Below are 25,000 nucleotides of genomic sequence, written 5' to 3'. Positions count from 1 at the left end.
TCGCGCGTAAATACGTGCAGTGCAATCATCTATATATTATATAACCATGCAAATAACCAAAAAACTGTTATTAATTTTTTTATGTAATGTATACGGAAAAACATCTCGGCGAAATATAGGGCACACACAACCATATGCGATTCAGCGGCGAATTTTACTTTTTTACTCACGAGGGTGCAGCACTGTCCAGTACGCACACTGGGCGCCGAGGTGCCTACAGAGCGCTTGCGACCACAGTAATCCCACATAACTCCCCAGTAACCTTGCTCGCAATATGCGCACGGAGAGATAGCGATGGTTGTGAATACTGGGAGAGCGAGTAAGGGAACGATCGATGTCGTGAAAGCGGCCAGCGGTTCTTTTTGTGGACAAATAAGAGAATTGTAAATTACTCTGTGTCACATCTAATTAAAAACAAGTACTAATAAAGTTCACAATAAAACAGCGCGTTACTTGCACAGCGTGTAACCATTTTTGATTTACGTATTTTATTATTTATATACCCTCTTTAAAGAGATATATAGAGATATAAAGAGATATAAAGAGATATAAATTCGATTATATATCTCAGTGATATTTACGGATAGCTTTTTATGGGTGCATGCCAACATTGCAAATATATTACTTAGTTATACTATAAATGTCGATTGAATATAGTTAATGCCCCATAACCAAGATATGTGATTCCTTTTATTAAATATATTCTATTATATTTACCCACTCACGCCCTGCGGAGGTAACTTCGTTTTTTTTGTAATTGTTTTTTGACTGACTTGTAAATATGCATGAGAATGATTTACAGAAGAAACTTGTGTCCAAACATGAATTCATTGATGCTATAATCCCAATTAATGTTAAATTGGTGTAATTTTGTTGTTTCAACTCCACGCGAACATAGAACACGTTGCACATGCACACGCCTTATATATAAGACGTGCGTGTGTATTATATATATATATATATCAAGAGTACATATATTGTATGTATATATATATATATATATATATATACATCATATCAGGGGTGAATTGAAACAAATCCCATAAAAACAAATAAAAAACACATACAATATTCCAGTTAAATAAACCCGCCCTGTTGAATCCGATTCTTAAATTACGGAAAATTTATCTGGTATATCCCGATTTATTTAGATAATTAAAACAGTCCAATCCTGCGTCCCGAAAATAACCGTTCTCGCTTTGCATGCCCAATGTGTGCATGTCCAATACCTATTACCCTGGTCACGCAATTCTAGCAAAAGTATTACTACGAACACATGTTTTATGTGCACCTAGAGTTAGAGAATTTCACGGGCACTGTAATTCTGCGTGCATGGACTGTATAAAAGTAGAAGTAGTTGTAGAAGAGACTCCGGTAGATATCAGTGTCTAAAGCCTTTTATTCGTTTTCTGGTTGTTTCATTGTCAATTTATACCACGCACGTACGTAGCTATTATCAACAACACAGTCAATCGACTGCCTGACCTCGATACGACCAAACCCGTTATCTATTTCCAGGTTCCGACACTCCTGTGTATAAACAAACTAGTGTATGAACCAAACCAGTTTCAAAGAACGAACGACGTGTACATCACGTACGTAGGGAGGAACTAGAAGGAACGATCGAAAGACGGCCGCAACACCCGAACGGACCCGCGGAAACACCCGCACAACGCACAACGCACAACGCACGGAAACACCCGAATAGTTTCCACCAGGTACTCGGCATGTTACGGTCGTGATAAAATGATTTTAGACACAATTTGTTTCATCCAAGTGTACATGATATGTGAGAATTATTGATTTCATGGTAGATTTCTTGAACTTGTTTATATTTATGTAAATTTTATAATTTATTTCGCCAAAAGCTGAGAAGAAACGAAAATAGGACACGTGACTTGAAGCTCAGCAACAACAACTTGAACAAGGAAAATGCCTGCTGAAAGAGTACGTATATCAACACAAATTATTACACTATTTAGCATATAGATTAATCATTAAGGTTTGCATGATAGTGTTAGACCCTTTGTTGTATGTAGTGAGTAATACATTTAATTGTAATTAAGGCTGGTGTGTCGAACTTGGGGGGTTTCACGTAGTTTTATTCAGTTTTTGACCGATTCTACAAATTAACAGAATAATGCAATCACTTGACACTGTCACAATCACAATTATCATGCTAGTTGATAGTGATACTGATTACTGTGATACTTAGAAGAACTATGTGTACGATTTCGCGTCGGAACATTCACCGGTACAAATACAACCGACTCATGGCTCAAATAGTTCATAGCCAAAAATTGCCAAGACGGGCCAACGTCAGCCCTACCGAATGAACGGCGGTCAACGTCTCACGCAAAAAAACCTTGTGACGCAAACATTTTCCACGTCGTAGGATTACGAGCACGAGCGCGACCGGGAGAAGGAACAGTTCCGGAAGCTGTTCATCGGCGGAATCAGCTACGAAACGACCGAGGAGAGCATGAAAGCGCACTTTGAACAGTGGGGCGAGATCGTCGACTGCGTCGTCATGCGCGACGCGGCGACCAAGCGGTCGCGCGGCTTCGGCTTCATAACCTACAAGCAGGCGTCGCAGCTGGACGAGGCGCAGCAAAATCGGCCGCACATCATTGACGGGAAGGAGGTGGAACCCAAGCGCGCCGTGCCGCGCGAGGTACGTGAAATCAGAGCGAGAAGGTGACGTCTAAGGCCAAAGGGCCGTCACTGTTTAAGTGAAATTATTTATATTAGGTACGTGAAATTAGTACGAGAACGCGACGTCTAAGGTCAAAGGGTCGCCACTGTTTAAGCTAGCTCTCTGTACTATATAGCCCTTGTTTGCCACAGGCCTGTGGCGAACAAGGGCTATAGTACTAGAGCTATATTTTAAAAGCTCAATTGCAATTGCCAGACGATGCCTTCTCACCTTTCACTACAACCTCTCTTTCTCCTCGATCTAGCATTTCTCTGCCTACATTGTAGAGCCACAGGAAGCTACGTAAAATTCGCGCAGCACTCGCGTTGGTTAGCTTGGGACAGTTTGGCCGAACACAAGTTTAGCAGGGTGTACGCGTCTTCAGTCAGGAGCAAACTGTGGCGATCTCTGTTGTACGCAGATGAGAGAGCGATGATTCATAAGTTACGCTGAGAGGGTCTATGTCCCCCAGGGTACAGTACTGCCGGAACGTACTCTGGTACTATCTAATATGCCAGACCGTACCTCACCTACTCCACTAACGAGTCTAGGGAGTCGCCTACGCCTACTCCCTAACCCTAACCATATCAGATAGTTACCAGGGTACATACCGGACCGTACCCAGGGTACGTTCCGGCAGTACCATGGGTGACATAGATCCTATGAGCGTAAGTTACCGACACATACCCTGGTAATTTCGACTGGACCGCCATTCTGCCGAATTTATTTCCCATTTTTTCTCATGGTGCAGTGCTATCAAGGTGTTAAATAATTAGCTAATGGGCCTTCGTCTCTCAGTCTAAACACCAACGGCTGTTGCGTTTATGGTGTGCTAACATTTTAGCACATTTTTTTTATTTTTTTGTAAATATTTTAGGAGTCGAGCAAGCCAGAGTCGCAGATGACCGTGAAGAAGATCTTTGTCGGCGGCATAAAGGACGACACGGAAGAGTCCCACCTGAAGGAATACTTCATGCAGTACGGCAACGTCACCTCCGTCGACATCATCACGGAGAAGGGAACGGATCGCAAGCGAGGATTTGCCTTCATCTCCTTCGACGATTATGACCCCGTCGACAAAATCGTCCGTGAGTATTCTCCGAATGCGCGTGATTTCGCCATACGCCTTGATTCCGCGTCGGCGACGGGTGTGCGACCGACGCCAGAGCCACCTAGCGGAAAACTAAATTCCGATTCTATTCACTCTCACGCCAGTTGTTTGATATCATACGATCAATAGATGGGCGCGCGACCGACACCAGAGCCACCTAGCGGACACTAATGAATTTCGATTCTATTCGCTCTTGCGCGCTTCCAGTTCTGCGACATCACACAATCAACGGACATCACTCTGAGGTGAAGAAAGCCGTGTCGAAGCAGGAGATGGCTTCGGCAATGGAGAGAGGAGGGGGAAGCCGCGGACAGGGACGAGGAGGGAGATTTAGTGAGTCACCGGGGAAGGGCAGGATGCCCCCAAACTTCGGTCATCACTCTTTTATCGTAACCTCGAATGCATGTTAATTGGGAGCGGGTTAGTGTCTAAGGCTTAGACTCTAAGCAGTAGTGACCACTCGTGTCCGTGGGATTTAATTGGATAATAATGGGACAAAAGTATTGTTTTGGAAGTACTAGGCCTAGGGGTAAGCGCATTAGGAGAGATGAGATGCATGGGTGTAAGGCTGTGTATTGACGTTAGTCTTGCAGCCTAGTTAAGCTATAAGGTAAACGCACGAAAGTGTGTGGGTGAATTTGAGTGTGGCAGGTTCTAATGTTGCCCTTGCAGATCTTTTAATGACTCTTGTCGCACAGGTAACCGTGGAGATGGAGACAACTGGGGTGGAGGAGGCGGCGGCGGCGGCGGCGGCGGCTATAGCAATCAAGGTACAGTGCTGTGTTGCTGTTGTTAAACTACTTGAATTACTTCGAGTTTCTGTCATTTATTCAACCATTCTGTCAGGAGATTATTGAACTTGATGTTGAACATATTGATGTTGAATATATTGAGTTCTCGGTGATGCAAGTGTGAATAACCTATAGCAATTGCTTACTCATGTCATCTCACAGCCAAGCGGCAGCAAAGTGTGACCGTCGTCACGTCGCATAAGATGCATGTTCGTTGTATTTCAGGTGGTGGATACGGCAACCAGGGAGGCGGAAACTTTGGGGGAGGTGGCTATGGAAACCAAGGAGGTGAGCCACTGGTTTGAACTCGTTTCACGAGGAAGAAAGCGAGCGGTGAGATAAGACGGCGAGACGGGTCTTGCGCGCAGAGAAAGGGGCAGGTGCATCGGCGATCGCTTATAGCTGCCGGGCACTGCGCATAGTTACGCTGCTTATTGCCCAGTGGCAGTACTCTGCAGTGTTGCTAGAGGCAGTATTGATTTCCACTTGTGTACGTTGGTGCTGCAGCAGTGTGCAGTGGCTATTGATCCGGCGCACGAGTCTACCCTTGCGCTATATTAATGGCCTTTGAAATCGTATGAATCGGAGCCATGCGCTGTCTTCCTCAGGTAACTTTGGCGGTGGATATGGCAACCAGGGAGGATATAGTGGCGGCATGGGCGGAAACATGGGAGGCGGAAACTTTGGCGGTGGCGGCGGAGCAAACTTTGGTGGCAACAGCAGTGGCTGGAACCAAAATCAAGGTATGTTTGGAGAGTCGTTATGCACGTGCGCGTGCGTTGAGATTGCCGTTGCTATGCAACGCATGTCTGACGCGAACTTGACTGCTTTGCCGCGCAGATTTACAAATTTTTATAAAATAAAAAAACATTCCTAACTCAATAATGCTTCATTGTTTTAGGAGGCGGTGGTAACTGGGGCAACAACTCGGGCGGAGGATTTGGCAATGACTATGGATCCGGGGGATACGGCGGTGGATCGATGAAAGGCGGGAGTTACTCCCAGCGTGGATCTGGCCCGTACAATTCGGGATGTAAGTACAGGAGTATTGTGCGAGTCACTGGCGCCCACAGGTCTTAAGAAAGTAGATAAAATCCTCAGTGATAATAAAAAGCAAGCGCCGTAGGCGCGCTGCATGCTAGGGGGTCTGGGGGCATGCCCACCCTTAAAATTTTTGAATGGTAGACGTCTGGAGATGCAATCTGGTGAGTCTTGCGAGAGAGATTTAGGAACAAAAATTTTTAACCCAAAATTTACTGGAAGCACTGTGCTTCCAGTGCTTCTATCTGCGGGCGCCACTGGTGCGAGTGATTCACCACCGTGAAATCCGTCAGCGAAACATTGACGGATTTACGATCCATAAAATCTCTAGTGTCGATCTGTTGTTTTTTCGATGTGATAGCCTATTGGTGATTTCTGCACTCGTTCCAATAACAGATGGCAGTGGCGGGGGAGGCGGCGGCGGAGGAAATTACAGCGGTGGAAGCTACAGCCGGCGTTAGGAAGCGATTCTCTTATTTCGCACCAGCTTCTAAGGGTATGTACCAATGGCGATAAATTTGATCACACCTTTTACGTATGCAGTATTCCCCATGTCGTGCAAAAAGCAACAGGGTTATGGAAATATCTCGAGAATGTGTTAGACTAGACGCATAAGCTACTTCAGTGAGTTTTTCAGCCGCAAAGGAATCTGTGTGTCAGAAGCAATTAAAACGCGTAACGTTACCTGGTCAATAAGGTTAATGAGGTTATTTAACATTGGTGTGGGAATCATAAAAGATTCCAAATAGGCATTCTGAATGCCCATCAAGTTTTGTATGCAGTTCGTAATAGGATTTGTTTGTTGTTTAGGCTTTCAGGGAGCATTTTTATAACGTCAGCAATGAGGAGGTATCATAAACAGCGTATGTAATCATAGAGCACAGCCGACTAGCCAGTCTTCAGTTAAACACGAACAGTTGAGCAACATAGAGTCGCAGGGTTGAAGGAAGACTAGTGAGAGCACCAGCACGGCCGACTAGCCAGTCTTCAGTTAAACACGAACAGTTGAGCAACATAGAGTCGCAGGGTTGAAGGAAGACTAGTGAGAGCACCAGCACGGCCGACTAGCCAGTCTTCAGTTAAACACGAACAGTGAAGTGACCAGAGCGCTGACAACTTGCACCTCACCCTATGATTTGTTTTCCAGCTCCTCTCTGTACATGCTACACTTCCTCGCTGTACTACCGTTGCGTTACACTTTACATACATTACGTCGTATGCTGTCGACTTTAGACAAAGAGTTGCTGCTATTTTATAAACGACATACTCGTAATATGGTGTATGTTATTCGTTTTGCTTGAAGGAAAGCCCTTAGAGGGGATAGGTGCCTATAATATGCTAGCTTAATATGTAATGTTAGGTTGCGTATCATGTTAACATTGGAAATTTGAAGTTTATCCAGAGAAGTCTCTTGGTCTCGTGTAAAGTGCATACGATGCTAATCTTCGTGCGTAAATCCCGACGAAGTTTGTTTAATGATCAGATATATCAAGGTGGCAAAACTGCAAACAGTGTATATTTTTTAGATGTGTGTTTAGTCTGTGTGAAATAAAGATGAGGGTGTACACATTCCACTATCTTTCAGTGTTAAATAGTGTCTGGTTACTCGTAGTTGAGAATAAAAGTAGCCTTAGAAGATTCTGTAACTCCGTCAAGGAGGGAAGAATTGAATTGATCATCAAGGGAATTGACAAGGTTCTTTACGGGCAATACCTTCTAATAAATTACGGAAGATTTATCTAACGATGAGTGTTTGTTTAACAGAAAGCTATTCGTAATATTAGACAGTCATGACTAGGCATGACCTGATGCGTGCGGTAGGCCACGACTCTTCAATCTTTTTCTTAATGCGGTCGACTCAGAAAAATTTCCACTGGGGGTGGGAGAGGTCTCGACTTGGTCGTAACAGGACTGCCTTCCGAGGCGGCGCGTCAACGTGCATTCAGACACGACGTCGCAAACATGCAACTGTTCTGTGCAACTGGCAAGTCGTGGATGCCAGTGATCGGTGACCGCGATATATGAGGAGGGCGGTGTATGCGGTACGCGCACGCGTTGAACTGGTGAATGTAAAAGAGGGCTCAGCGAGAGGAAGTGCTGTAAGTGTGAGAGAAAGGCAGGAGTCGTTACTATGGCAATCGGGCAACAGACAGACAGACGAGCCGGGCATCGGTCCTAAGCTAGCGAGTGCAGACGATCGTTCAGAGAGAAAGAGAGAGAGAGCCCAGCTACTGCAGGCAGTGAGGCACTAGGCAAGGCGAGAAAGTTAGGTATCCGCAGTGTGTGTAGGTAGTCGACGCCAGGTAACGTATGAAGAGTACGTAAAGTATTGCGTTATTGCTGTTGTGTCGTGCTTTATCGTGTAGCAGGGTGCGGGGTAGTCGTCAGCTAGCGTTCGTAAATGCGATTCGATTTTTGCCCGAACACACGTGAAACTTGACGGTAGCGTTCATGGTTCGAGTCGGGGAAGGCTGATTGATTGTCCGTAGCGATCTGTTCCGAGTCCAAGCGCAGCACTGATTAGCGTGTGACAACAATGAGGTCCGCTGCTTGCTATGTCCGGCACGACGTGTATTTCCGTCGAAAGGCTAGCTCCTCAAGTTGGAAACGCGATTGCACACATTGCATGGTAGTAGTGTTTTTTTTTACTTCGAGCATCTTGCATGCGTCTAATCGACAGAGCACCCGACACGCATGCCAAGCTAGCAGACAGGGTGAACGCTATTCCTGATGCTTCTAGTGTGTGCCACGCGAGTCACGCTGATTAGTGTGAAACGATGTTACAGCTTGGGTTGTTTTACAGGTGTCGCCTAATTACAAGTCGAGCCGGACGATGGAGGTTGCTGCACGAACGCGAGAGTTGGTGCCACGACGTGCATGGGTACGGAATTTCATTCTGATATCTCTTTTCCCCTTCTCTCTACATTATCTCCCTCTCCCCCTAGTCTCCCCCACTTTTCTTCCCCTCCCCCCTCTCTCTTCACACGCCAGTGCTCCTATGCAGGGTTCGTAGCAGGTCTTCCAAAGTCTTATAAGTACTTATTTTGTCAAAAATAAAATAAGGGCCCTTATTAGTACTTATTTTTGGTGAAATCTTAGAAAAGTACTTAATAGTCCTTATTTCTTGCAGTATTGTTTTATATATAATACGGAATAATTAAATCTGCTGTGCAATTGTGTATATAAATATTATTAGTGTACTTTAATAGTCGGTGATCTATCAGAAATCGCGTAAAAAAGTTTTATTTTGGCCTCCAGAAAGAGTCTTATAAGTCCTTATTTCAACATGTGTCTTACTACTATGAACCCTGCTATGTCTCATCATTTCATCTTAAACCCGACTGTTGACAGTCGCGCGAGCCATCTCTCGCACCGGCCCGCCCTAAGTGTTCGACTTCTCCATTTCAGCAACAATGCCGCGCTCACTGGGACTGTCATCGAGACGCTATTCTGCAGTGGACAGCAGCAGTAGGTGCGTCACGGGTGAATGAGCGTAGGATTGCACAGCGTGGGGAGGGAACCGCCGCAGCCGTGCGCGCGAGAGAGAGAGAGGCAAGCGGAAAGACGGCGGCAGAAAGGGAGCGGAAGAGTTGATCGGTTATTAACCGCGGACCGTCGGACGCGACGGAAAAGTGATGAACGGGCGACAATTCTGATTGAATATCATGAGATTTATTCATTCATAATCACGTTACATTCACGGACATTAATTTCGTTATTTGCCGTCTCCGGCGTAAATTTAGCAATTTTTTATTCGGGGCGATTGTAATAACTTGCAAGTCTAGTCACTTCCAGTTTTGTTAGCGGTACAGTTGTGGGTGTCTGTTGCTAGAGCCATTGTATAAATAGACTGTGATATGAAACGTTTTCGACGACATGTACAATACCATTAAGACTACATGTATCTACCTACATGTATTTAGAGCTATATAAAACCATGAGAATACGTCATGATATTTTGTATAGAATCATCTGGTAAATATATGTACTTGATAATAATACGTAATTATTCTTATGGTAATATACACGTCTAAAATCTATGCAATTTACACAACATATGCATATTTACAAGTTAAAAAATTAATAACTTAAAAGGGATCGTTAAAAACCGTATATCTTCATTTTGTTTTTACCCTTTTGCTTGCTGGTACGAGGAAACATACAAAGATGCTTCTGTTTACAAACTACACACTGCATAAATTCAGCCAACCCAATTCCCCATTGTGTGCTGGCATAAAGGTCACCCCCCCCCATCCATCCATCCATTCCCCATTGTATGCTGGCATTCAGCCCCCATTTCTCACCTAGTGCTGCCATTCAGCTCTCCTATTCTCCATTGTGTGCTAGCATGAAGACGACCCCCCCTCCCTCGCTCCCTCCCACCCTCCCCAGTCCCCACAGAGAGCTGTCTTGCAGCCCCCACCCCCAATTCCACGGCATGTGCTGAAATGCAGCCACCCCGCCACGTGTCCATTTCACTACAGTTTACTCCAATCCACGTGCGTTTGCCTCCAGCATGCCTCTCATTCTCTCACGCTGAGCCCACCCTGCTCTTTCTGAAGCACACTCATGCTATCTTACACTGCGTAACAACACACCCGATTCCACATAGTATGCTTTGATACGGCCCACCTTATCTTACACTGCACAACAACACACCCAGTTCTACGTAGCATGCTTAGCTACGTTCCACTCTATCAAAGCATACTCGTGCTATTGTACACTGCGTTACGGCACGCCCGATTCTGCATTGCATACTCAGATACGGCCCACCCTATCATACACTGCGTAACAACACACCCAGTTCTACGTAGCATGCTTAGATACGTTCCACTCTATCAAAGCATACTCGTGCTATTGTACACTGCGTTACGGCACGCCCGATTCTGCATTGCATACTCAGATATATGGCCCACCTTATCGTACACTGCGTAACAACACACCCAGTTCTACGTAGCATGCTTAGCTACGTTCCACTCTATCAAAGCATACTCGTGCTATTGTACACTACTCTACAGCATGCTCGATTTCGCGCTCCATGCTCAGAAACGGTCCACCCCATCAACGCTGCATTATGGCACGTCCGATTCTGCTTTGCATACTGTCAGATATGGCCCGACCTATCGTATACTGTGTTACAACACGCCCGATTCCACGTTGCATACTTAGATATACGGCCCACCCTACAGTACGCTGCGTTAATGCATGCTTGATTTCTGCGTTGCATGCTCAGATACGTTCCACCCCATCAACGCTGCGATACGGCATGCCCGATTTCGCGTTGCATGCCTAGATACGGCCCACCCTACAGTACGCTGCGTTAAGGCACGCTCGATTTCGCGTTGCATGCTCCGACACGGTCAACCCCATCAACGCTGCGTTGCGGCACGCCGCAATTTCGCCTTGCATACTCTCAGATACGGCCCGCCCTATTGCCCATCGTGCGGTGGGACGCCACCCCACCCGGTCGCGCGTCGTCGTGTGGCGGGGTGCGGCCGGGCCGCCGCTCCGCGGCGCGCGCTCCGAGCCGGCAGCGGCCCAGCACGCGACGGGAAGGATCCTTCGTCCTCCCCCTCGTGTGCTGGGACGCCGCCGGCGCTAGTCCGCGCCGCGTGCCCGCCGCCGTGGCCGCACCCCGCCGGGGACGTCCGCTGACCCCCGCCGTCGCTAGCGCCCCCTAGGAGCCGCCGCCGCCGCGCGCGCCGCCGCTACTCGCCGTCGTGTTGCGGCGGCGGCGGCGTCAGGTACTTCATGAGGTCGAGTTCCTCGAGCTGGGCGGTGACGACGTCGGCCCAGCCCTTGTTCGCGTTCGGATTGATCGGACTCGGGTGCATGATGCGCGCGAGCCGCACCGTGTGCTCCATGCCGGCGTCGCGCAGCGCCGCCCGCGTCTGCGCCTCGACGTACTTGCCGATGGCGACGACCGTCTCCACCTGCAGCAGCGCGATCGTCCTGCAGAGGGCGCCACCGCAGATCTCCTGCAGGCTCTTTCGCTGCGATATGCAGAACTGCGGTGGCGTGATGTTCTTGCCCGTTTTCGACATGAACGCCAGGGGGCAGTAGTTGTGCACGAAGCAGTGGCGGAAGAAAGCGTCTGGAGTATGGCATTTCTCCTTGAAGAAACCCCAGAATCTAGAACCACTCACCTGAAAGTAGTCGAGACGAGGGCCGTCAGATGAAAACTCTCAAAGAAACACTCGAGTATTAGACAGAAACTACAATTCTAAATACACGTAATTAAAATAGAAAACATTTACCAATTAGTAAGAAGGGATCAAAAATTGTTGCAACGTTAAAAAAAATGCCCGATTGACCGATTAATTGACAGTGATTGGCAGATTAGACCGAGTGATTGACAGGTGGCTGTAGCCAATCAGCATAGAAAGAGCTGCGTTCTAAAAATGAATATCAAGTTCTGCCCTGTCGCAAACTTGATAATTTGGCGCGCACGCGTGAAAAACATGGACAAAGCAATCCAGCTTCACGAAACTAGCAACAACATTTGAGGTAGGTATTTTGTTTCACTTATTTATTTAGTTCAGACGGATCGATCCGCAAGAAGAAATATTTCGTCGAGCTTCGGGTGCGTACCTCACTGCGCGTGCAGGCAAGCCCCACGATGGGTCTGTTTGGGTGTTCGGGCCGTGGCTTGTATACTTCTCCTTGTACTTTCAACCAATCTCTAACGTGATTACCGTCACCGAAGGGAACCTGTAAAAATAACAAGGTAAACGCAGGGTTAGAAATGAACTTTTGAACAAGGGAGTCCAACGGACTCCCTGCCCTCAAAAAAAGGGAGTCTGTAGCAAAATGAGGGAGTCCGTAGTCTGAAGTTCAAAACTAAAGCACAACAAGAATAACGTATACAACTGTGCGTATTTTGAAGATTCATGCGATGCACGGCTGCCAAATTTTTTTTGGACATTTGCTGAAAAAAATATGGTAATTCCGTGAGGCCGTGCTCTGGAATGAACTTGTTAGTATAGCAGAATTTTCAGGGAGTCACACAGTTTTCCGAATGTAAATCAGGGAGTATTTGACTCCGGACTCCCTTTAATTTCGCACCCTGTAAACGTAAAGCAATAATTTGCCTCCGATTGCCGTCGTGTATGCCCCCCGACCTTCACCAACCCACGTTACACACTCTGCAACCGCCTTCCTACCAACATCTCGTACCCCTCCTCCACTCTTACCATCATGCAATACGTATCTCCTGCCCTCTCCACCGACATCATGTCTTAATTATCTCCCCTCACCCATCATCGTGCCCTACATTCAACTTAAATTATTTACCCCTTCCCTCCACCAACTCATGTTACACGGTACTCCCCCCCCCACAATTACTCTGCGAATATCCCCTTCAGCCAACCAGCATAATCTACACAACCCCTCCCGTCTACAAACCTGCATCATACATCCCCTGCCTTCTCCCCCACCAGCCTGCGTCACGTATTTCCCTTCCCAACCTACATTATGTATCACCATCGCATCTAGCAACCTATAACATGAATCGCAATCCCCTTCCACCATCCCATATTGCATCGCTCCCCCACCACAGCGCATCACGAATACCTTCCTCAAACCTACATTATGTATTCTCTCCCTTCTACCAACCTACATCACGTACACCCCGGCCCTTTCACCATCCCATATTGTATCTCTACCCCACCACCGCATCATGCGTGCCCCCTTCCAACCCACATCATGTATCCTCTCCCCATTCCGCCATCCCATATTGTATCTCTCCCCTACCACAGTGCATCCACATACCACATGCATATATCCCCCATCCACCGGCCTGTGTTAAGCCCGGCGCACACGTGAGTAATTTTACTCTAGTAAAATGATGCATGCGTCAAAATACTCAACGAAAATCCGCCGCACACGTGAGTATTTTGACTCATGCATCATTTTACTTGAGTAAAATTACTCACGTGTGTGCCGGGCTTAACATCCCCCCCCGTCGCTTGTGCGCAGTCGCGCCGCTTACCCCGTTCTGCGCCATGCTGTACGGTCCCGGGTTTATGCCTAACTCCACCAACCCGTGCCTACCCCCCACCCCACCACCCCGCCCCTCCTCACTGCTGCTGCGTCGCGCCGCTTACCCCGTTCTGCGCCATGCCGTACGGTCCCGGGTTCATGCCGAGGAACATGACGCGCTTCGGTCCCTGCAGGTACTTCATCACGTAGTCGCTGTGCGGCTGGTGCGCGTACTCGAGCGGGTTGTACACATGCGTGACTGGCTCCGAGAACGTCAGCGGACGCAGCAGAGCGCACAGCTCGCGCTCGATCTGCAGGAACTGCATGTTGATGTCGATCGGCGGCGGCGGCGGCGCCCACGAGAACGGCGTCGGCGCAGCGGCCGTGTTCGCCGCGGGCGCTGACACGACGCCGGGAGGTAGGTATCCGGCGGTGGCGCGGGAGTGGCCGCCGTGCGTCTTCCCGCGGCCGTCGTCACCCTGCTCGAGTGCGCAGTCGGTGACGGACGCGGCGGCCGCCGCGCGGTTGTACAGCGACTCTTCGCTCTTCATCGGCGCGAATGACGGCCCATTGAGGAAGTTGCTCGCCGACATGACCGCGGCGGACGCCGACTGGTCGTAGTACGTGTCGAGCGTCCGCGGATAGAAGATCGGCGAGATCTGCGTGTTGGTCCACAGTCCCGAGTACGCGTGCTGCAGCGTGTTCGCGAAGTTGCCCGCGCCGGCCGCCGACATCGGATCGCACTCCCTCCACGGCGGCGGGTGCTGCAGGCCGGCGAACGCTCCGTCGTCGGACACGCGCTGCCGCTTGCGGTAACGCATCTCCAGTTCGCTGACGCCGTCCGGTGCGGCGTCGGCGGCGGCCGCGGCAGCCGCGGCGTGCGAGTGCAGCATTGGGATCGGGAACTGCTGCGGCGCGCACATGTCGTTGGCTGCGAAAAGAGGCAAGCGGTCGGGCAATGTCAGGGGAGGGAGGCGCCGCGGGGAGGCGACGTCGTCGCGGGACGCACGCGCATGCGCAGGGGTCGAAATAAGCGATGGTCCGATGGTCCGGGGCCATCAAATAATCAGGAGGACCATCAGATTTTCAAAGTCAATAGTCCGACAAACCATTGAATATTTTAGTGCCATTTTACGGTAAATTTCTTGCACGCCGCATTACTTTTAGATAACAATTTGAAATTTAGGAGGACCATCTAAATTTCAAACTAGATGGTCCTGTGGACCATCTCTTTTTTCTCTCCTTATTTCTACCCCTGCACGCGCGCTGACGAACGCCGCTCGCGCCGGAGACCGGATAACACCGAGCTTGAGTACGATTTTCACGAGCGCCGTTCGATACAGACGTATGTTAACGCGCGCGCGAACCGGGACTCCATTACGGATACACGCCGGGAGTAAACGGTACGGGACGTACTCTCAATTATTATTAAATTGATTATCGGTTTAGGAAACGTACGTTTGATCCTTCTCGTATTATTTAATCCCGCCGTCCGGGAACGCGCGCTTAGCGCGAATTCGCCGTTACCGAATCTATCCTATCTGCATCTCGCGTGCGTTCGGAAAACGCGGGACTTTGTTTGCTTTCTGCGTAACGGAATTATGGGACTTATTACTCCTCACCCTACTCACTGCGCTGTCTAGAGTGTGCCTTGCCATTTGTATAATCTAGGTCAATATAAAGCTTTTAATAATGATAATCCGATAATAACCAATATACAGTCAGCCTCGCGTATAACGTAGTGATCTGGATCGACCAAGGGAACTTGCGCACATATAGGTTAATGCGTACAACATATTTTTATGTTAATCAAATAGAACTTGCACGAACAGAGTATGGACTCTATGGGAGTCTTGAAAAGGACAGACAGCAAAACGTTGAAATTACAGTAAGAAACGAGGTTACAATGCACTCCGATAATAGAAGTTCTACTGTGAAATACACTGTTGTATAAAACTTCATTAAAATATAAATTTAAAATTTCAGAAATTGAATAGGGGGTCGGACCACCCCCCTAAGTACACATCTGCACATAATAAGCTACATGTTGCTAAGCAACTTGCATCCATTATCCACCAAATGTGTCTGGCTCGGCCAGTGATACACACATTGAACCAGGCTATCAATAATCTGACCTACAGTCGTATCGAAATACAGATTTCCATGGTATGGATTATGCTAGCCGGAAAATTGCCTGCATGCGCTTTTTCATTATTTGGGCTTTCCACTTGATGCAGACAGTTGCAAGCATGCACATTCTACAGCATTATCCATCCAATTTAACTCAACACAGGGAAGTTAATCAAAGCTAATTTTATTTACCATGCATTCACCGGTATCGATGGACCGAAACCAGACCTTGCGGCACTGCCAAAATTCCTAAATTAATTTCACATGAATTTTAAACCGAACTATTTGAAATTGAAGCAGTCGCGAGAGCATATAATATCCCATAGCCTAGCTGCCTAGTCAAAGAGGGCATACGTTTCATAAAACAGCGCGACGCTAGGAACCAAGTGGCAACACACACTTGTTTATTGACGACGAATGGCGGTTTTTATGTCGAACGGCGGCACGAGCTGTATCAAATGCATTATAGAAAGGTAATTAGAATTTTGCAGCCATACGGCTAGACTGGCTACAGCACGCAAAATAATACTTTCTGCTCATACCATGTAGATGTATGGTAATAAATATGGAAAGACGGCTTATGGAATTGACTACCCAGTGTGAATTGAATTCGATTAAGAAAGATCGAGAACCTATATACGATTTCGACTGTACTGGTAGCAAGCCCGTCTCGACGAGAAGAAAGGAGTCAACACTAGGTGGTTTACGCGAGTTAACTTACGTAGAACGGCACTACACATTCTTTCAAAAAGTGTAAGATACTAGTAAAATAAATCCTGCGTATGGTGTGGCATAGGTAGGGTTACCGGTGGGTACGAACAAGCAGCCACATCCAATATTATATCATTAATGTGATATATTTATTGTCCATGGCCACCAACTCCAGCTGCAAAACTTATTAAACAAAAAATATTAATGAATTAGCAATATTTACAATTATTACAAAGTACATGTCCAACTATAACTGCATGTGCAAGCATGTACTTTGTCTCCATGGGACTTCTATAATAGTTAATAATAATAGCAATGATAAAATGTACTACATGCCAACATAGTGCTAGAAGAGAAATTCCAATTACATGTCAACCATGCATCTAATATAGCCAAATAAACCTATATCGCGATTCAAATTACGCAATTTAGCAAGCCAAAAATAACTAAATTTAAAAATCTGACTTTCTCAAGGTAAAATTTAATTTCTACGTAAAAAATTTTGTATTTGTATTTGTATTATACCAAACTGTTGCGTGAAGTGTGTTGTAGGTCGTAAAAAATATCTAGCACTTATTTCGTATTATTTTCCTACAACTTACACATTTACCCAAAAATTTACCCATTTCTGCAAGATACACAAAATAATGTTGCACAGTGATGAGACAATTCATTAGTCTACGCTGTATAACGATAAGATGTTTTATAGCCAAACTAGCAATATTTCCCCAACCTGAATCGTGATATCGGGTGTAAAATACTTGTAATAATTCAATACATATAAAAACAGCAATAAGCTGGCATGGAATGCATTTAAAGATTGCTATACAGCAAGTAGCATACGATAAATATATCGGACGAAAAATTTACGGTGACCCGTAATTTATGTGCGTTAAACGAATAACACTCAAATAGCGCAACAAACTCAATCGCTGTAACGTAAAAATGTTAACGCCGACGTAAACTTAAAACTTCCAAAAGGTGAGCACAAGTACTAAAGTACTGGTCCGTGGTCGTGCCACTCGCTGTGGCTACACCACGCACGAGAGTACAACTATCATCCGTATACCCCAATAACATTGATATCGGTTCTGGGCATTGGATCGGTTCAAATCCATCAGGTAGTAGGTGACAGAAGTAGGTTTACGCAAATACAATACACAAGCACGCAGCAGCCAACCAGTTTGGCAAGCGACGGTGCTGCCAATGCGAGTCGCACGCAGTTGTGGCGTTTTTATGTAGCATCTCCAAAGCCTAGCATGGGTCGTGGTATCAAACGTATACGGAAAATAGTTGTACTCATGGCTCGAATAATCTTGTCCTCGGATGATAACTATCCGAAATAGCTGTCCGTCACGTCGCTTGGACCACGAAATTTACATTCACGCCTAATATGAGTCATCCACAAGCCTGGCTAGACAGACTGAGTGCGACTACGGCCTAGGCACAATAAATTAAAGTGTATTTATGCAAACATCCACCACGCGTATGATGATAATTTATAACAACCTAGACGGTACGCCATCTGTTCATTTATATTCAGGTATCAGTGTACGTTATCGCGTACGTAGAAACACATATAGATGATAACACAGTGATTACTGACGTCTTACTGTAAACAAACGATATCACAAAATGAGACCCCTACCTCTTCGCATTTTCGTTGTTAATATAGTGCTGCCACCTACAGTCCCAAGTACAACTATAATCTCTAAGGTGCAGCCGGTAGGCGTGGCCTCTAGACTGTCAATCACCGGACTACGCCCACACACTGAATAGATGTTGCATGGAAACGAATAACGATTTTTCAAATTATATAGCCGTGGCACATACGAATAGATTGAGCGCATACTTCCCAGTCTACATGCATGGTTCAATACTGCGCAATCCACAGCCACAAGAATGTGGCGTGAGGCACAAATACTACGTGTTTCCACACTACGAAGAAAAAATTTAATAGAGGAATATACAATAGATATACGTACCCCTCTACATGGATCACACTTGGCCAGTTTTAGAGAAATACAAATCGCCAACATAGATTAGGATTTACTACAAATATTTATTGAAAAACGAATACGGAACATACAAATATCAAGAAAAAAATTAAACTTGAACATTTTTAGAGTAATTTCCTCTAAACGCTTCTCGTTGAGAAAACCCAAAAGCAAATCAGTGGTCAGTATTCAGAAGAATGTATTAGGAAAGAGTTCGAGTGATCCAGGAATTCTGGAAGAGAGAGATCCAGATGATGTGGAGTGGGTGAGGCGTTCAATGTCTTTAGGTAAATAAGGTTGCAATGTAGTGCATTCTCACTAAATATATATATATATATATTCCATTTTGAAGTGCGTACACTCCCACCCTGGATAAATCAGGTCTGCAAATCCAGGGGGAGGTGCTGAATACTTAAGTTTGCTTCTCTGGATCCGACCCTCCCGTCGTTTCACTAGAACGTTCTTAGAAAGGTTGTCAGAAATAGTTCTGATTACGATTGAGTATCTGCGTGTTTTTTAAAGGTACGTTGATCCATGGGATGCCATCATATAGGGACCATAATGCCACAAACGCGCCTTATCTGACAACGTGTATATACGTGTGTATATATGTGTGTGCTATACTATACATTCATATTAATTATTATCCATGTGGATAGCAATATATATCTGTGCACAAATAAATGAATGCTAACTTGAACTGTGACACCTCTGATGTGTTTAACAATTAATCATGTCTAAATAAACTCACTAAAACCTCAGTGTACACGTCTAGCAGTTAATCCGCAGGGTTTTGCAAAGTTTCTAAAACAATGGATCCCTGAATAAATAACAACTAGGGCATTAATTTTATCATTAAAATAACGGCGAACATTTTAAAAGAATTGTTTTACAACTAAAATGTACACAACTAATTTTAACACTTATTTCTATTAGAGTGGAAAACTTTACATTCGTTACGGCATTAAGTGGGTGAGGATTATAACAATTTCCAAACATGATAGAGTCTATCTTCATTCCTAAAATGCTGACTGGTTACAGTGCAACCTACTTACTATTACTAATAATATGTAAACTATATACAAACCCTACAGTTACACTTAGACAAGTATAAATGAAGCACCTATAAGCCAACGCGAGTGATCGCATCATAAATTGGCAAGTAGCCAAAAAAGGGGGTGATCTGCCATTTTTTTAGATTCGTATAAATAGCCTTAGATTTATCATTCAAAGATGCATGCACATGTTTAGTATGCACGCTCAATCTAATTCTGGAAAATTTCTGAGTACAGCACGTGTGTACTACTGTGACAGGCAGAAGGTATTATTATTACGCCCACCTGTCTCACTTAGCAGCCCAGGGCTAACTTCTCAAATGATAAATCATCTCATAGTTGGCTCATATATACTTCAATAATATGGTACATATACACAATAGGAAATACATTTCCTGTTCTCGTTTCTACGAGAGACAAATGAATCCACAACACCCAAACAATCCTGCCTCGAATCGCTTTTCAAAACAAAGCCACGACTTGTACTGGAAAGTCATAACTGCATAACCAGAATCAATATTGCATCCACCAGGTAACAGGTGCTACCTTGCACTAGGCATACAAGGGTACCGATTGTACCTACATTAATTTGATTGGTATGGGCTGCACTCAGATATAATACATGCTACTAGTGCTTTGTATTCTTCAGTCTCTTGGTAGAAAAACGAGGAAAGCAGTCAATTTTCCCCCCCAAGGTTCTTCCCACAAAAGGCTGCGACGTTCACATTTAAATTCCTAACACGGTGTTATCGCATAGAAGAATTAAACGTACGACACAACTACCCACTCCCGCCACTTACAAAATTATAAGTGTGCCTTTTTGAGTTAGTCAATTATCTGAGCCTGGTTCAATACGTATCAGTCATTTGCGCATTCACAATGCAAATATTGATACCAAACATAGAGTATATCGGGAAGGAACTTTACATCAACGCAAAAATTAATAGACATTTCCTCTTGTGGCAATAAAACAACTGATCTTGCAATTAAGACTTTCTGCGAGGTGCTCGACGGAAAATCGTTGGCTCAATTGGCAATAACACTGATTACATTTCCACAAGCATGACTCGATTTCCAAGTTCACGGCAATCATACTTATTCACGTGACAGTTTGCAGTGTTGTGGTTTCATCTGTCAAACCTAACGTACTAAACAGCAGAGCGTGCCCCGCCCGAAAAAGCCGTCGCCAACACTGAGATCTCGTGAGAAAGTTTGTACAAGTATATAAGCGAGTGGTGAAGCTGGCGGGCATACGTCCTCTCGGTCGCCGCGGCGACGGCACGACCTGCGTCTCCACGGCGACGGACTACTCGTCGAAGCCGTCCATGTCGTAAGCCTCGTAGTTGTCATCGTCCAAGTCCTGTACGCCCGAGTCGCTTGCGGCCGCCGAGCTGCAAAGACAAGTGAGCAGTCGCTCGACGTGAGCTCTACGTTCTCTAATGGATGAGAACTATCTGAGAAGTGTGAGAAATTCATTTAAAAAAATATTAAATTGCTGAACTCGCTTTTCATACTTTTGCCCTACAATGACGACATTTGCTAGTTCCGCACACTGTCACACATAATGATATTTAGAGACTCATATACAGGCACTTTTTCGCACGAGCGAAAATTGCGATGGCTTCTACAGCTTTCGGTCTTTCCAAAAAAGTCAAACGAAAAAAATGACCGCCTTACCTCAAAATAGCACATCGTTAAAATTTAGTTCAAACACATTAGAGGCCAACTGCTCACGGAAGAATGTACATGCACCAAGCACAGAAAATATTTCAAAACACTACAGAGTACTATTTTAAGGGACTTTTCTGATGGAAGGGCACCCTGAACAAACATCACTCGTCACCATATGGCAGTAGTTTTGCGCATGGTGCTTTTTTCTCGGTATAACCAGAACTCGATTGAAGGCAACAACTGTCACCACGATTGTTGAGTTGAATTTAGCTTCAGTGGAGGTACACCTCCTCCACAGACACATACACACACACCAATAAACACACGCACGCACACACACACCCATAAACACGCACGCACAAACATGAACACACGCCCGCACAAACATGTACACACGCACGCACACGCACACGCGCACGCCCACATACATGCACGCACGCACGCACGCACACACACACACCCATAAACACGCACGCACAAACATGAACACACGCCCGCACAAACATGTACACACGCACGCACGCACGCACACGCACACGCGCACGCACACATACATGCACGCACAAACCCATAAACACGCACGCACAAACATGCACACACACGCACACACACACATGCACACACGCACCTCTGCGCTCTGCAGCTGAAGAACAGGATGCGTTTCAGCTTCTTGTTGTAGAAGAAGTAGTTGAAAGACCAGATGTTGCCCTCCTCACCGTACGGGTCCGACTCCAAGTCCGGGTTGTAACTGTCATAAAATAGCACATAGGTAAACCGTATAACCGTATATCGTAATGGGAAATGTATAATTGTATGAATATGTGGACTGTGTATGTGTAGACCGTGTATGTGTGTAAGAAAATGTAACCATTTATTGTTTAGGTGGTTCGGCACAGCAGCGCCAGATGGAATGTGATGACTTGTGTATAGAGATCGTAGAGATCGTAGAGATCGTAGAGATCATTGAGGCATAGAGATCGTAGAGATCATTGAGGCATAGAGATCGTAGAGATCATTGAGGCATAGAGATCGTAGAGATCATTGAGGCATAGAGATCGTGAGAGTGGTACGGGGAGCGAGGGAAAGGAGAGCGGAAACAGAGTGTGAAGGAGACGGAAGCACGAATGATATTATGCTGAGTGTATGAGTGAGATATCGCAATAAATACGATACGTTATAGAAGATTTCTACGTGTAAGTTGTCGATGAATCTTGAATGAGTTTCCGCAACAGTAACTGCCGCACGAAATGATCGAGGTTACAACGTACACTCGCACGCACGCTCTCCGTCTCAGACAATTGCTAAACTACTGGCTTCAACCTGCCTAAACAAGACGATCAGCTTAGAACAGTTTAAACACGATTTTTACCCGTACGCGCCAATTTTTCACCTTTGGAGCGTTCTTTGTTACTGTGCAGCGTGCTCGCACTCTCTGTAAATTTCACATTCCCTGCACTGGCTACCTGTATATTTTCTCATTCTCTGCGCAGGCGGGGACGTCGCTACGACTACATGTATATTTTTGCATTCTCTGCGCAGGCGGGGACGCCGCCACGACTACCTGTATATTTTCACATTCTCTGCGCAGGCGGGGAATGACTACCTGTATATGTCGCAGTCGGACACGGCAATCTCTGCGTCCATTGCCGTCCACAGCTGCATCTTTAGCGTGTTGTACGTCTCTCCGACGGCGGCATACAGGTTAGAGCTGACTGTGTTCATCACCCACTGCATGCGAGATTAAACGGATTAGAGTGGTACCGATACCATACAGCACGATGCAGTACAATACCAGTGTTCGAAATAAGGGCAATTCGTTTGTCCTCACGTGTCCATTTCCACGGAGGACAAGTAGACCTGTCCAGTAGCTTGTCTGCTGGACAGGCAGCTTTTTAGAGCAATTTTTCATCTTTTTTCTACCATCGCTTTAACTTTGTTAAGACAAGTAATAACTTAAAAAATAAATCATTGAGCTTGTTTATGTTCTTTCAAGTTTGGTGCCTAATTTGAACTGTTAGTGAACTGTATTAAAATTACAAAGTAAGATATTGGATCTAAAATATAATTTGATTAAATGTATTACACATTTACTATATTTCTATGTTATTAATCAGGACAAGGGAAAATTTTGCAGGACAAGCAAAATTTTCCCCTTATTTCGAACACTGAATATAGTACATGTACATACATCAACATACAATACATATATATACAATATATATAGTAATATATAATATATACGATGTGGTACAATAGCAGCGGTGTTGATGCCGCTTGCCAGTGAGCAGACGGACAGACTGATAGACGTCCAGCAATCTACGATCTACTCCCGCGCATTCAATGCTGATACATGTAGCGTAGAATGGCGTTTACAAGTTTGACGTACGGTCAAACATGTGTTAGCAGATACTGACACCAAGATGTACAATGTACACCTGTCTGTCTATAAGTGACACTTGGCATGTTTTTTTGAATGGCAGTTCTACACTGAAACCATCTCTACTGAACAGACGCCTGTCACTAAAGGATACATTTTGCAAGCACTTCCCTTGAATGACACCTTATGTACAGATTTAACTGTAACGATTTCGAATGTTTTCCAAACTCTATCAAACATCATTGACATTCCTTGCCTAACAGCATCCGTATACATGTAGCAAAGTTAACGCGTCGGAGTAAACTCATTTACTATACCCACCAAAATATACGACCAGAAGTTTAATTTTATACTCGATTTTGAAACAACATCGATTTCCAAGTCACAATACGACAAGACGAGAAGCGATTACCGCGCGCAGCATTCGTAACTCTAGAGAGTGCAACCCCCCTTACCTGGAAACTGGGTTCCTTGCTGAATTCATGGCTCTTAGCGTTGCTGAAGTCGTAGTCGGGGTGGAAAGACGCGTTCAGCGTCGCGATGAGATAGTACAGAGTCTTTCTGCTGATGACGTCGCACAGCGGAGGCTGCTCCTAAACACCGTGAGATAAGGAGTAAAGAGAGAGTAAACGAGGACGTACAGTGACAACAACAGATGCAATGGTACAGCAAGAAGGACAATGAATGAATTAGTACAACAAGAATGACGAACGGAATAGTACAAGGACAATGGATAGATTAGTGCAACAGCAACAATAGATTGAATGGCCGAACATGGACAATGGATGAAATGACAGGCAAGGACAATAAAGGAAAAGGTGGGACAAAAGCCATAAATGGAACGGTACAGTAGCAGCACGAAAAAAAATAGTCGGGATACATACAGTCACGACAGTAAAGGAGAGGGCACAGCACTGGTAACACGGGGACGGATGCAGAAGCTACGGTGTTTAAACGCCAACAAGATAACAGTGGTGGTTGCAACACATAGAACGAGAGAAGTGAACAGGAGAAGGTGGCAGAGCAGGGAGAAGGTGGAGCAGGAGAAGGTGGAGCAGGGAGAAGTGGAGCAGGGAAAGGTGGAGCAGGGAGAAGGTGGAGCAGGGAGAGTAGGGTGAGAGGCAGGAGAAGGTGGAGGCAGGGAGAAGGTGGAGCAGGGAGAAGGTCGTGCAGCGAGAGGTCAAGCAGGGAGAATGTCGAGCAGGAAGAAGGTGGAGCAGGGAGAAGGTGGCGAGATAGGGCAGGGAGAAGGTGGAGCAGGGAGAAGGTGGAGCAGGGAGAAGGTGGAGCAGGGAGAAGGTGGAGCAGGGAGAAGGTGGAGCAGGGAGAAGTGACTAGGAGAGTCGAGAGGAATGTCGAGCAGGGAAATGTCGAGCCAGGGGAGAAGGGTGGAGGGCAGGGAGAGAGAGGTCAGGCGGCTCGCGGTGACGTGCACTTTCAC

The 25,000-nt window shown here is 45.9% G+C and overlaps 3 protein-coding genes across 3 annotated transcripts in view; 1 reads left to right on the top strand and 2 right to left on the bottom strand.

The window, feature by feature from the left end:
- The first annotated feature begins 1,569 nt into the window (after nucleotides 1-1,569).
- LOC106815610 (heterogeneous nuclear ribonucleoprotein A2 homolog 1-like) lies at nucleotides 1,570-7,217 on the top strand. The gene is made up of 11 exons (XM_014820094.1): nucleotides 1,570-1,718; nucleotides 1,869-1,947; nucleotides 2,396-2,674; nucleotides 3,573-3,783; nucleotides 4,014-4,139; nucleotides 4,505-4,576; nucleotides 4,823-4,885; nucleotides 5,206-5,340; nucleotides 5,499-5,630; nucleotides 6,035-6,134; nucleotides 6,449-7,217. Exons 2-10 carry the CDS (start codon nucleotides 1,933-1,935, stop codon nucleotides 6,097-6,099), a joined length of 1,098 nt encoding a protein of 365 aa, XP_014675580.1. The 5' UTR covers nucleotides 1,570-1,718; nucleotides 1,869-1,932; the 3' UTR covers nucleotides 6,100-6,134; nucleotides 6,449-7,217.
- A 4,129-nt stretch (nucleotides 7,218-11,346) lies between these two features.
- Nucleotides 11,347-18,095, bottom strand: LOC106815607 (single-strand selective monofunctional uracil DNA glycosylase-like). Its single transcript, XM_014820090.1, has 4 exons — nucleotides 17,969-18,095; nucleotides 13,744-14,549; nucleotides 12,230-12,349; nucleotides 11,347-11,784 (listed from the first exon to the last, which is right to left on the bottom strand). The coding sequence occupies exons 1-4, from the start codon at nucleotides 17,982-17,984 to the stop codon at nucleotides 11,347-11,349; spliced, it is 1,380 nt and encodes a 459-aa protein (XP_014675576.1). The 5' UTR covers nucleotides 17,985-18,095.
- Nucleotides 18,096-18,501: 406 nt separating this feature from the next.
- Nucleotides 18,502-25,000, bottom strand: part of LOC106815609 (repressor of RNA polymerase III transcription MAF1 homolog) — a 9,537-nt gene continuing 3,038 nt past the window's right edge. Inside the window, exons 3-6 of the mRNA XM_014820093.1 lie at nucleotides 24,015-24,152; nucleotides 22,786-22,910; nucleotides 21,811-21,930; nucleotides 18,502-20,902 (exon numbers count right to left, since the gene is read on the bottom strand). Coding sequence (XP_014675579.1) covers nucleotides 20,818-20,902; nucleotides 21,811-21,930; nucleotides 22,786-22,910; nucleotides 24,015-24,152 — 468 coding nt within the window. The 3' untranslated portion in view covers nucleotides 18,502-20,817. The remainder of the gene's footprint in view (nucleotides 20,903-21,810; nucleotides 21,931-22,785; nucleotides 22,911-24,014; nucleotides 24,153-25,000) is intronic.

Source organism: Priapulus caudatus, unplaced genomic scaffold (assembly GCF_000485595.1).
Source record: "Priapulus caudatus unplaced genomic scaffold, Priapulus_caudatus-5.0.1 Scaffold1156, whole genome shotgun sequence".
Classification (NCBI taxonomy): domain Eukaryota; kingdom Metazoa; phylum Priapulida; class Priapulimorpha; order Priapulimorphida; family Priapulidae; genus Priapulus; species Priapulus caudatus.
The sequence above is the reverse complement of the archived record's forward strand: the minus strand, read 5'-3'. Positions and strand labels throughout refer to the sequence as shown.

Excerpts from the sequence above, each read along its gene's own strand:
- LOC106815610 (XM_014820094.1), top strand. Across the intron at positions 2,675-3,572 it reads AGCGCGCCGTGCCGCGCGAG|GAGTCGAGCAAGCCAGAGTC; the intron begins GTACGTGAAATC and ends TAAATATTTTAG. Across the intron at positions 4,886-5,205 it reads TGGCTATGGAAACCAAGGAG|GTAACTTTGGCGGTGGATAT; the intron begins GTGAGCCACTGG and ends TGTCTTCCTCAG.
- LOC106815607 (XM_014820090.1), bottom strand. Across the intron at positions 12,350-13,743 it reads ACGGCATGGCGCAGAACGGG|GTTCCCTTCGGTGACGGTAA; the intron begins GTAAGCGGCGCG and ends TTATTTTTACAG. Across the intron at positions 11,785-12,229 it reads TTGCCTGCACGCGCAGTGAG|GTGAGTGGTTCTAGATTCTG; the intron begins GTACGCACCCGA and ends GACTACTTTCAG.